Source organism: Mesoplodon bidens, assembly GCF_964165515.1.
Source record: "Mesoplodon bidens genome assembly, chromosome: 1".
Classification (NCBI taxonomy): domain Eukaryota; kingdom Metazoa; phylum Chordata; class Mammalia; order Artiodactyla; family Ziphiidae; genus Mesoplodon; species Mesoplodon bidens.
In genome coordinates this window covers 225148602-225161883 of record NC_138176.1, presented here as the reverse complement: position 1 = coordinate 225161883, position 13282 = coordinate 225148602, and the positions used below count along the sequence as shown (strand labels likewise).

Here is a 13282-nt window from a genome sequence, read left to right as displayed (position 1 = left end):
GGCTGGACAAGCAAAAATATAATTTTAATAGGAGCAAAAGTTGGCTGATTCTGATATTGAGTAAAGTCAGAGCTCATGTATCCTGAACTACTGATAATATCCAATTAATTATTAGCTGAGAGGGTTAATGAATTAATATAAGTACAGCACTGAGAATAGAGCCTGGCACAGATAAGTGCTATAGGAGTTTTTTTTTTTATTTTTTAATGAATCGTACTCTTTCCCATTTTTCTCTGGCTCATGGATGAGACCTGATATATCTCCCAAAGTACAAAGCAGGTTTATATTCTACATGTATACATATATTTTCCCCTGTCAAGTTGCCTGTGGGCATGCAAAACACTAGTCCTAAGAGTAGACTCTTTAAGAAGGCCTTTCATTCATTCAGATAAGAATAAGCTCCAAAGGAGAAACGTATGTGTCGGTGAACAAACGATCATCCTCACTGTCCACTCACCTGTCCATGCACTCTTTGACGACTGCAAAATTGCCATCACCAATAACCTTCCCAATTTTGTACTTCTCAAGAAGAGTTGACGATTCAGAGCACCTGTTTCCATTCACACCTGCAAAAAAGGATAAACACAAAGTCTAATGAACACATCACATTTCACCTTGATTCCTACAGATTGGTGAAATAATAAATCACAATGGAGTTATTTCTAAATCTGTGGTCAAACTAAAGAAAATCCTCTGAGCCTACTCTCTGAGTAGAACACCTGAATCACCAATTTCCTTTTGGCCTTGTTGGTTGGAATCAGAAACCAACCAAATCAATAAAACTAACAAATCCCTGAAATATCAGCTGAAAATAAGTGATTAGCTTTGGGTAAAAGGGAAGTCTAACCAAAACTTTGTAAACTTTTTGTCAACTCTGGAGAAAGGGGGAGGGGATGATGATGGGGACTTAATCTTTTTTTCTCTTCAAGATTTTCTAGTAAAGAAAACTCTGGCCACTTAGGATACCTTGTTAAGGCTAATTTCTGGCTCAAAGTGTCCTCAAAAAGGAGAAGGGGGAGGGGCAGGAGAAGGAAGTGGTTAAGATCCACCACTTTTCACAATGTATCCCCAGTGCCCTGTACATAGCTGACATCAAACAAAGAAACCCACTTAAAGTTATCTAAGAACAAGGAAAGTCTACATTTAGGAATTGTGAGCAGACTGCCACTAAGGAAAAATAAAGGAAACCCAAGACTAAAATTTGAAATTGGGTAGCTTAATTAACGAGATTCTATACATATTGATGTGACCCCTGCCCAATAAGGCTAAACAGGCTAACTGGTGTCATGATCCCATTGCTGTTTAGGGAGATAATTTAGCACAAGTGGGTTTGGGGGGCGACCAGGTTCACATGGATGGCTTCCCTTATAAAAGTAATCATAGACTGAGAGCTACCTTCAGGACTCATGCAACGATCAAGTTCAGGCCCGCCATTTACATTGGAAGAAGATCGGTCATGTGCAGAAATCTGCTGAAAGAGGAGAGTGCCCATTATTTATCAGGATAAGTTTCCGAATCTTTAGCTAGCTCATCCTTAAGAGAACAGAAAATGGGGGCTTCCCTGGTGGCACAGTGGTTGAGAGTCCGCCTGCTGATGCAGGGGACACGGGTTCGTGCCCCGGTCTGGGAAGATCCCACATGCCACGGAGCGGCTGGGCCCGTGAGCCACGGCCGCTGAGCCTGTGCTCCACAACGGGAGAGGCCACAACAGTGAGAGGCCCGCGTACCGCAAAAACAAACAAAAAAAAGAGAATAGAAAATGCTTATATAACAGAATGCAAAAAAAGTAAAATAAAATGGTACAGAAACAGAGGAAGCATCCCCTTGCTTCTCATCTCACCTTTCTCCCTATATACAATCCCATTAATACAGTTCTTCCTTAGATACAGTATTTTCAATTCATATTAGTATGAGGAAAATTGACGTATGTTACTCTTCTTTGATACTGTGTTATTTTTTATCTCAACGAAGTAACATAAGGAGACTTTCATGGCATCACCCATGAACAAGGTAGTTACTAGCAGCACAAGGCTTAGAACTACAGATAATTACAAGAACGTCAGCAAAGAGTCCCCAGATCCCACATTCCCCACCCTTCCCCACACCCTGGCTGACCACCAGAGTCCCTTCTAAGGTCGAGCTCTTCTCAGAAGTCCAGCCCCATGTCCGGGAGTGTATCACCTTCCGCACCCTCCTGTAGCTTCAGGACCCAGAGAACAGCCCTGGCTCAATCAACTCCTTTGCCACCCTAAGACAGCAGGAATTCCTCTGAAGCATCATAAGGAGCATTTTTTTTTTTTTTTACTAAGAACCAGAGGGGAATAAAAGATAAAGCTTTTAGGTAGGTTCCAACTTCACAAAAAGCTGAAGTTCCCAGTCTAACACAGAAATATCTCTAGTTCTTAGGTAAACTGAAAAACTCATATTATGACTATTCTTCATATATTTATTTATTACATTTTGTTTTATTATTTATTTTCTTTATTATTCTGTAGGCTTATGGAATTTTTTCTTAATTTCCAAGGGCTATTACACTTTCAAACTCCATCTTTTCTCTTTCATCTTTAATTGTCTTTCTTCTCTTTCAAAAAAAAAAAAAAAGTATTCCTTTCAGGAGTTTAAACATCAAAAGACTTACCAAATACTGAGAAGCACCTTTGGCATTTTTTGTGCTGGTGTGTTTACATGCTTGCCTCTGTGCCCAAACTATCCCGGCAGCTTCTGCCCCAGAGCAGCTGTGTCTTCTTCATCCCTGCCTCCTCCATGTGCAGCACAGGGCCTGGTGCACACACTACTTAATTCACACTTGCTAAATGAAAGCACAGATAGCACAGGTCTAGGGCAGGGACCTACCCTTCCCACAGTGCCCAGAAGCTGGAGACACTGGATCCACTCTCTTCCTCTGGGTGAAGTGGAGAACCTCCCAGATGCTGAGTTTGGTTCAATCCAGGAAAACCCAATACTTACAACATTCCTTCAAACAGGATCATCCAGAAGTTATTTGGGGATAAAATATGAGCCTCAAGAATGAGAGGCATGTAAAAATTAGGCTGTTTTCTCAGGTCCCACGGAACCACACCTGTGTGGACAGTAAAACCAGGAGTGGCGTGTCCTGCTAGGAAACCCAGGGCCACGGAAAAGCAATGGTGACAGCCACCAGATGAGCCCCCTCCTGAGGGACAAACACACCTCTCATAAGTGTCTGTGTCCTACACGCTGACGGGGAGTAGTCATGCAGGAACGTGGGTGTGCGTGTGGGTCGCTTTCTGGCCACCCTTAACCTGATGAAAACGCTGTAGGCGGATGAACACCTGGCTCCTCAATCACTGTTTCCTCACAATACAGGTAATTTGGTGGACAAAGTTTTTCAAAATGGAGCTTTTTTGTTTGTTTTATTCTTTCTTTTTTTTTCCTGCTGAAATTGAAGGCAACTCCAAATTCAGTAGGAGTCTATGCTAGAATGTTTAAAAGCTAGACTTTTAAAATCAAGCCCCAGAGAGGGAACATAAAAGGAAGCTGAAAAGAAAACCACAGCATTCTCTGCTCCATTCATGGCCACAGCAACTACCCCAGTCCTGGTCGTCCTCAGCTTCTCTCGGCACCTCTACCAGAGGCCTCCTCAGTTCCATCAGTCTCTCCCACTCCACGATTATAGCCAGAGAAGCTTTTCTGAAGGATAGTTCTGACATCACCCCTAGGATCCCAGAAACTCATTGGGTCTTCGTTACCAACAGACTAACCCACACGTATTCAGCATGGCACTCAGGCCATGATTTATCCTCTTACCTACCTGTCCAACTTGTTTCCCACCACTTTTTTTCATGTATTTCATACTTACATTAACTCCAATAATCTTTCTTTTTTTAAAAATTTTTTTGAGTAGCTTTATTTATTTTTGGCTGTGTTGGGTCTTCGTTGCTGTGCGCGGGCTTTCTCTAGTTGCGGCGAGCGGGGGCTCCTCTTCGTTGCGGTGCGTAGGCTTCTCATTGCGGTGGCTTCTCTTGTTGTGGAGCACAGGCTCTAGGCGCACGGGCTTCAGTAGTTGTGACACGCAGGCTCAGCAGTTGTGGCACGTGGGCTCTAGAGCACAGGCTCAGTAGTTGTGGCGCACGGGCTTAGTTGTTCTGCGGCATGTGAGAACTCTCCGGACCAGGGCTTGAACCCGTGTCCCCTGCATCGGCAAGCGGATTCTTAACCACTGCGCCACCAGGGAAGTCTCCAATAATCTTTTTTTTTTTTTTTGAAACGTTGCTAAAACTTTCTAAGTCTTAATTTTCTGCTCTGAATATAGGGATAGTAGCAGCAGCTAGAGCAAGATGTGCTAAAGAATTAAAATTAGCTCATGCACGTAAAATCATTTAGCACAATCACTGACATGTAACAATAACTCAATATTAGTTATTAGTATTTTTCCTCAAAACATCTAGCATAGGGCCTTGAAGTGAGTGTCTGAGAAATGCTTTTGAATTATTGAATGTACAATGGCTATAAGAGATCGTTTGCTAAATAATTCATTCGAAGTCTGTTCCACTTCTAATCCAACTCTTCCTAGATTGAAAACTGTCAGTCATGGGAATAAGAGATCCAAATTAAACTCATATCAGCCACATTCTTAATGGAATAAAGATAAGAAGAATGCCATTTTGGGGAAAGTTTTAGATCTCAAAAGATAACTGGAAAGATCCCCTTTGATCACGGCTTGCCTTTAGGTTACAGGGATGGGGGAGGTGGACTGTCAATGTCTGGGAGCAGCAGTGGACAGTGGCTGGCTTACCTGAACGTCTATATCTCACAGCCCAGAACGGGGCAGCCTCATGCCCTCAGGACACAGCTGGCTGGGTCCAGCCTGGGCACTGAAGGAACCATCTCCCTTCCCAACACTCAGAGCCAGAGGGAGTGTGCAGCGTGCAGATCCCATGCCCACTGCTGAGGTGCGAAGACCTGCCTTCCCCGAGGCCTGCTTGCTCAGCTCTCCTGGAAGCAGGTAACATTCTTCTCACAGGTCTCTTTCTTGCTAATTTGAGTAAGTTAGTTCATCGCAAGCTGATAAGTTCTGACTCAAGGGCTAAGAAGGAAGTCTTGGAAGGAGCTAAAATGCAGGCATTTTTACCTCTTTGTACATTTTCATATGGATGCATGACTCTCTGGAGTGTTTACTGAGCTCCTGTCAACGCCTGTAACTTTCTCAATGTTTCTTTTGATTAAACCCCCATTCCCACCTATCCTGATTCCCTGTACAGTCCAGCAATTACAAACCTGGTTCGTGTTGGGATTCAGAGGTGGCAAGGAGCCAGAACAGGTGGTGGAAGCTGGTCCTCCAGCAACTGGGCTGAAGCCCCGCCTCGGAGGTTGCCTCATGGGCAGCGAGAGGGCACAGGCCCATGTGAGAGGCTACATTCATGTGTACCTGACAGAAGTTTCACTAGATCACCAGGAAATGCAGCTTTCTTAGCAAGCCATGATGGCAAGAAGATTATTTTTCAAGACTCTCAAACAGAATGATTTTTTTTCAAAGTGCTAAACCTCAAGCATTTAAAAACTAGAGAGTTAACAGAAGTGACATAACTGATTACCTGTCCCAATATGTTCCTTTATTTGAAAATAAAGCTTTCATGAAGAAAATGAAAACATAAAGAAATGAGGGAATCATCTTATTATATCACAGCTCAACAGACAGGACGTGATTAGACCCACGGACAGTTTTCCTTTCCTCCCTCAGCTACAACCTGTGCTGGCTGCAAAGGATGCAAAGATGTAGGACCAAGGTCATTACTGCCGGAAGCTTGCAGTCTCAGGAAGAGGCATGTGTGCACCCTTAAAACCCTTCCCAGAAACCTCACCTAACCATTTGAAGGTTCCTTCTGATGGTTACAAACGCCCGTGAGGATCCATGTGAGGGAACCACTTCGCTACAGCACGCATCTGCACTTGGCGTGCTGGAATCACGCCGCTAGCAATTAAGCTCACGTGACCTCCTGGCAATGAAGCCTGGTGCTCTGAGAATCCAAGAAAAGCTGGGTATTCACCAAGATCTCTGGGCAGATCCCTGGCAAACGTGAAGCGTCTATTGTTACATATAAAGCAAAGCACTCCCGGTGCCCTGAGAGACATGCAGACAAAAGAGGAAGGAAAACACTAGGGCAAAAGCTATGACTACAAAATTTCCACCATTTCCAGGAAGAATTTATGGATTTCCCTGTCCCTTGTAAGAGAACTATTCTCTTATTGAAGCAAGGAGAGATTAAAATATGGCATTCCTGATTAAAACCTGTCCCATTTCTATTGTCCAACTAAACATTTTTTTTTAATCTCTTAAAATGCTAATGAGCTTTCATGCTTCCATCAGCAACCAGGACGCTGAGAGAGCACGAAGACTGTGCCTAGATGCTGCATTGGGGTGAGCTGCTCCTCAGTAAAGCATAAACGGATGGCAGCAACTGGGATCTGTCAAGATATCTTCCATAACTACTAACTGGTTCAAAAAGGTGTCACGATGTTTAGGGCTGGGAAGCAGAGGGGACACACTTCCTGGTGAGTGAAGGAAGGAAAGTGATTAAAGAGACTGAAGACCTTGCCGAGCACATTCTCTGGGACCTGCTCCACTGCGCCACCACCTACCTACTCTCTGGCAGCAGCAGCTCCACTTTTAGGAGTATGCAAGGAAAGAAATGCACAAGGATCCACTTCTGCTAAGAACTTTTTAAAAAAGACTTGGAAAAAAAGCAGAAAAAGTACTCTCAACTAGCTTCATTTAAAAGGGCATTCAGGGCTGAGTAAGTACATTTGATAATCATTAACATGCCAGCTTTCCACATGTTTAGTAGGGAAGTTAAGTCAAAGTGTCCTACATTAAATTTCTTACTATTTCTACAAAACTTAGAATTTAAAGAGAATGTTAAGTGCTATACTAACATTGAAGTTTTGTTCAGAAATAGGCAGTTCTCAAAAAAAAGTAGCAAAAATAGTTCTCTTAATGCTACTTAATAGAACTACTTAATGGTCCAAACTTCATTTTGGTTTTTCATAAAAGGAAGCATCTGAACAGAATCTAGCATATAATACTTGTGTAGTGAGTTGACTTTCTCGAATGCATCCTGGAAAACAGCACTATGATTCAATTTTTAAGTGGCCTACTGCAGGGGTCAGAAACATTTTCTGTAAAGGGCCAGAGAGTAATTTTAGCCTTTGTGGGTCATATGGTCTTTGTCACAACTACTCAACTCTGCTGTTATAGCATGAAAACAGCCATAGACCAAATGGAAACAAATGAGCATGGCTGTATTCCAATAAAACTTTATTGAGAAAAACAGGCGCTGGGCCAAATGTGACCACAGGCAAATAAATTCCTGGTCTACAAGAACTTTCTTAGGAAAGATTTTCCTCCAATATAATTCTTACACTTTTAAATGCTTAGAACAGAATAAACCCCAGGGTATGGTTGTTATAAAGCAGTGGTTCTCTGTCCTTGGCTGTACATTAGAATTACCAGGGAAGATTTAAAAAATTCTATTGCCAGGCTGTACCGCAGATTAAAGAATTCTTGCACGTAGGGCCCAGGCATCAATATTTTTTTAAGCTCCACAGAAGGTCTAATGTGTAGCTAAGGTTGAGAATCTCTGTGGAGGAAGTTTCTGGCAGTAATTGTAATTAATCGTCCAGCTATCTTAATTTAAGTTCTCTCTGTCACTCATCCAGTAACCTAGCCATTGTGAGTCATCAATAGCCCAAGAACAATGTTCTCTTTGTAAGAAAAGGAAAGAAGCAACTCATTACAGTTTACTGAATGCCTACTTTGTGCCAAGTCTTAAAATGAGTACTTTTATATCTTATGAATTAGGTATTATCATCATCTCCATCGATCTGTGAAGAAACCAAAGCTCAGAGAGGTTATATAACTTGCCCAAATGCCACAGCAAATGTGGATTCAGAATTTAAACCCGGGTCTGACTGCAGAGCCCAGGCTATTCGGCTAGTCTCACACTATGACCTCCTCAAGAAGTCTTGTACCCTATACCAGACTCACTGATCAAAATATTCACTGGGATATATTTAGAACATGCTTTCAGAGTACATAACTATAATCACATTCTTATAATTTAATCAAATAATATACAAGTCAATAAATAAATACACAGCCTTTCCTCACATAAAGCAATCTTAAGAAAAATTGTTCTTTAAAAAGATGACCTCTGAACTGTACTGAAGATTTTTTTAAAAATCAGTATTCTAGATATTACTTGTAAATAGATTTGCCTCATTATCATTTTTTTGGTGTTTTGTAAAAAATATCAGAAATATCAGTTCCATTAATTAGAAGGAAAACCAGTATAAATTAGGCATCCATTTAAAAACCGAAGCTTTATCGCTTTAATATTGGATTTGTGATAATTTACTTTGGAATACTTCAGTATTAGTAATGAGACATGAGAACCATTAATCTGAATCAGCACCTAAGGGTTAGTAACATACAAAGTATTCCTATCTGTAGCCATACCTTACACTTGGTTTCATTTGGTAAAATCAGTGGTGCTTGAGACTTGTGACTGGTTCACAGTGGTGAACAGCAGTAAACAGGACCCACTGTCTGTGCATGTACATGGTTTGAGACGGTAGCCAGCTCAAGTCCACGAAAGTTTAATAGGGAAGAACAAACCTGACTCCATACTGGATGTTTCTTTTACTTTAATCTTTATATTCTATTGCTTTTGCTACAAGTCAATAACTAAAAGAATGCTGCTTCTAGCCTGAAATATACAGGACAGCCCATTCTCAAGGCTCTGACCTTTAAAGATATAACATTTTCCCATTCATATAGAGATAAAAAGTTACAGAACAGAGAATAACATTTGTCTTGCTGGAGGTTGACAGGAACATTGTGACCTGACCTACATGGACAGCTGCAAGAACAAAGGATTCTGGCACCAAGAAGTTTGTCACAACCAGCCACAGCCCCTCCCCTTTTAGTATAAAAGAAGCCTGAATTCTAACTCAGGTAAGATGGTTCTTTGGGACACTAGTCCTCCATCTTCTCGGTCTGCTGGCTTTCCGAATAAAGTCTCTGTTCCTTGCCTCAACAACTCCTCTCTCAATTTATTAGCCTGTCATGTGGTGAGCAGTTCGAGCTGGGACCCAGTTACAAAAGGAGCTGTATGGAACCTGCTGACTTTGGCTTTCTGTTCCTCTGAGTATCGCTGCCACCTCAGTTGACTACATGGCCTGCCAAAACCAGCAAAGAATCTCATCACATCCCTATGAGTGAGCCTTTCAAGCATTGGATTTTGCTTATTGGATTACTAGATTTTTCGGCAATAGGTGGTATGGCCACACCTACCTGCTAAACATGTCTACATGATTTCAGTGTGAGGTACCACCAATTTCTAGGATGCCTGCATGGTGGGGGAGGTGGTGCCTGTCTCTTCAGTGCCAACAATGGAGGCTATCACTGTCTGTCACTGGCACAGGCCAGTTCACTACCACAACCTCTAAGTATTATCGCCATCCAATTTTCTAATGCGTGACCGAGAAGAAGGTTTAATTACCCACTTTAACGAATAAGGGGGCATTTATGATAAACACATATGCTGCTTATATTCAAATAAAGTTTTTACAGTTGATCCAACTTATACACTGATTTGCTTGGCAAACTCTCCCTCCACCCCCATAAAAAAGGGCTTCCACCCAGGTGAGCCATTTACCCACCAAATGCTTTTTTTTTTTACTTAACAACTACAATGTACAAATCACTGTCCTCAGACAGAATCTGGGAGTCATTGTGATGATTTCTTTTTTAGGGCACTGAAGTCTCCAAAACTGCTTGGTACCTCTTTTGCTTTTGTTTCTGTCAACAAAATCAATTATGTTCAGAGATGAAGTCACCACCCAACATTTCTGAGGTAATAAAGGAGGTATATAAGTCATCAGTCTCTTCCTACGGAAGACCATTAACTAGTTTTAAATACCAAAGAAAAGCCAAAGCTCCAGGGAAAAGCGAAAATGTTGAAGGTCAGACGCTACCGTGGATTTACATTTCACAGCTTCGAAAAGAAGTTTTGAGTTCAGAAGGTCAAAGAGTTACATTTTAGCTCTGCCAATCAGTATGAGATACTACCAGCCCTTTCATCACACTTCACAAATCTGGAAAATCTTTCACCACCAGCAGACCCAGGAGACATTCATCAGACAAAATATCAGCACATCAGACAGTTTATACTCTCAAGATGTTGGATAATGTTCCAAATGTACTTTTTTCTTTCTTCTTTCAACGAACAAGAATGCTCACAGTAGACAGCCCCTGGGCATACACTTCAGCATCAAAACATGAGACATCCCCCAGTGTCCACAGATGTGCCCCTGACTCTGAAGCCTTGAGTTACTACAGCCTTGAAAGTCTTAAACTGGGACATGGATGATGAATTAAATTTCATGGAAATGCTTTCTTCATCCATCTGGCAGCTGATGACACATTTAGTACCCTTTATTGCCTATCTGTCCCAAAGAAAATGCTGTGATTTACTCACAGTAAATATTCCAGAAGGGAAGGTTATCAGCTAGATCGAAGGGACTCAGAGGGACCTGGGCAGAGGAAACAGGAGACCACAGGCTGAGGTCAAGGAGAAAATGGAGGATCAGGAAGATGGGGGATTAAGAGAAGAAAACAACAGCGGTGGTAGGATTCTAGGATTTGCAGGGGAGAGAAAAGAATGCACAGGGAGTGATCGGTCTGGAGAACAAAAGGACTGGAAGGAGAACAAAGCAATGAAATGGATGGGGAGAGAGACTTCTGTGGTGCTCAAAAGGGAGAGTGGACAGAAAGCTACTGAGGGAGCAGACGCAGCCTAGGAAAGAAAGTCTGGGTGAGAGGAAAGCAGAGAAGGGGAGTGGGAGCCACAGCCTTCAAGATGGTCCCCGTGAGCCTCGTCTCCTGACGTGCATGCCCTCGTGCAGTCTCTTCCCACGCTTAACTGGGCTGACATCTGTGACTACGGAGCCATGATGGAAATGATGGTGTCTGACCTGCGAGGCTAGGTCGTAGAAAGGGGAACGTCTGCATGGCACTCTCTATCAGACCACTCACTCTGGGGAAATGCAGTCGCCACATTCTGAGGATCCTGAAGCCAATTTAGGGAGGGGTCCACATGGTGAGGAGATGAGGCCTCCTGCCAAGAGCCGGCACAACTTGCCACCAAGTGAGTGAGTCACCTTGGGAGGGGATCATCCGTTCCCAGTCAAGCTGCCGGCGACTGAAGCCCTGGTATACATATTGACTACAACCTCTTCAAAGATCTTAAGCTGCTCCTGAATTCCTGACCCACAAGAACTGTGGGAGAAAATTTTTTTTTTTTTTTTTTTTTTTTCGCGGTACGCGGGCATCTTACTGTTGTGGCCTCTCCTGTTGCAGAGCACAGGCTCCGGACGTGCAGGCTCAGTGGCCATGGCTCACGGGCCCAGCCGCTCCGCAGCATGTGGGATCTTCCCGGACTGGGGCACGAACCCGTGTCCCCTGCATTGGCAGGCGGACTCTCAACCACTGCGCCACCAGGGAAGCCCAAGAAAATAATTTTTTATTGTTGTTTTAAGCTGCTAAATTTGGGGATAGCTTGTTACTAACAGAATTACCTGTAGATTACTAATAGGGTTGGAACATGTAGAGAGGGCAGGAAAACAAAGACGAAGGGTAGAGCTCGGAGGGAAAGTCATATCAGAAAAGCAGAGAAGGTAATAATATCTGGAGTCTGACTTCTCTCACTTTCTCTTTCCTTCTCCTACACTACTGCATATCATTTTTTTTTTCTAAGTGAAACTTCCCTCATGTGAAAACTGAACCTGGAAATCCCAATGCTTACTGTAATACAAATAGAATATAAAAGACTAACAATAGAATAATAGAGTAACAAAGCTATTCTAAGTCCTTTCTTTATATTTAATCAGTTGATCTCAACCCTGTGCAGTAGGTCCTAGGAATCCCCTTTTTTACAGATAACGGTGATGTGAGTTGCCCAAGGCCACACAGCTAGTGAGTAGCCAAGATGAAACCCAGACACTCCGGTTTCCGAGCTCACACCCTGAATCACTGCACCATCTTGTGTCCATCTCAGAGCAGGGGCCTCTGGGCTTCTCCCTTCTCTGAGCCTCTCTTTCTATGTAACTGCACACTAGCGGGTGCCATCTCTGCCTTCATCCTCTGGTCTAAATGGGTTCCTTATCTTAACTGGGACAGATTGGAACATTCACAGAAAATTTTAATAAGTAAGGAGAATAAAAGGAAAATAAACAAGAGTTCTTCCTGACACAGGCCTAGTACAACCTGGCATGAGCTGGCCTTACCTCAAGGCCTTTGGCTCCCCGTCTGCCTGGCTTGGTGGGTAGCCTGGTCCACAGTGGTGGAAACAGCTGCAAAAACACCTCCTGCCCACATGACTATCACCATGAGTGGTCCTGTCTTTTAGAATAGCCGGATTCCTAAAACTTGTACAAAAGCAAAGCCAACTTCTCATACCTAGGCACTAGGTTCTAGGGAAGAAGCCCAGTGGGTAGCCCTAGCAACTCATTTTAGTAATTTTTGGTCTGACTATGTAGTTCCAGTATTCTGTATAACAGACTTGCCCTGCTTTCTCACTGTGTCTTTGGGGGCTAGTAGCAGTTATGAGCGTGCACTCTGCTTGCAAATCCCAGTCATGCCAGTGTGCTCACAAGGTGGCCTCCATCACAGGCCCACTATGGAACATTATCCCAGGTCGAGGTACCCATGCACCTGCTGGGGCAGGACTACACAGTCTGTTTCCAACCTGTGCCAGTCTTGACCATACTTAGCTCCATTGCTGGCTTCCAAAAAAACCCAAACAAACAAACAAACCCAATAACCCTAACCCATTGTGAACTCTGTCATTTTACTAAAGCTGACCCACTAAAGTAAAACTGCTGGTCACACAGTATAACAATTTCACTTGAAAAGAATCCCCATTAGATACGATGAACAATCTCTTACACCAAGCCTCCCAGGAAGAGCTGCCAACAGGAGTTCTTCTCTGTCTTCCTCACCCTTCCTCTGGCCTTTCCCCCCTCCCCTACCCCAGGATCACCTCTCCCTTTTCCCAACCCTCCCCTCTTCTCCTTATTCCTTTCCCAGTCTCACAACCCGTTTTGTTTTTTTGCTTTTTTTGCGGTACGCGGGCCTCTTACTGCTGTGGCCTCTCCCGTTGCAGAGCACAGGCTCCAGATGCGCAGGCTCAGCAGCCATGGCTCATGGGCCCAGCTGCTCTGTGGCACGTGGGATCCTCCTGGA

General features: G+C 43.3%; 1 protein-coding gene across 9 annotated transcripts in view; it reads right to left on the bottom strand.

Annotated features, from left to right (window-relative positions):
• Positions 1–13282, bottom strand: part of DCLK2 (doublecortin like kinase 2) — a 161981-nt gene that overhangs the window by 40839 nt on the left and 107860 nt on the right. For 6 of the 9 annotated variants that reach the window (XR_014016495.1, XM_081242378.1, XM_081242373.1 and 3 more), the window contains 2 exons: positions 1396–1471; positions 458–566 (listed from right to left, as the gene is read on the bottom strand). Coding sequence is in view for 8 of the 9 variants with exons in the window: in XM_081242378.1 (XP_081098504.1) it covers positions 458–566; positions 1396–1471 (185 nt within the window). In the remaining variant the exon portion in view is untranslated. Of the gene's footprint in view, positions 1–457; positions 567–1395; positions 1472–2121; positions 4172–13282 lie in introns of those variants that run through there. The other 3 variants (XM_081242374.1, XM_081242376.1, XM_081242380.1) reach the window with 2 other exon arrangements.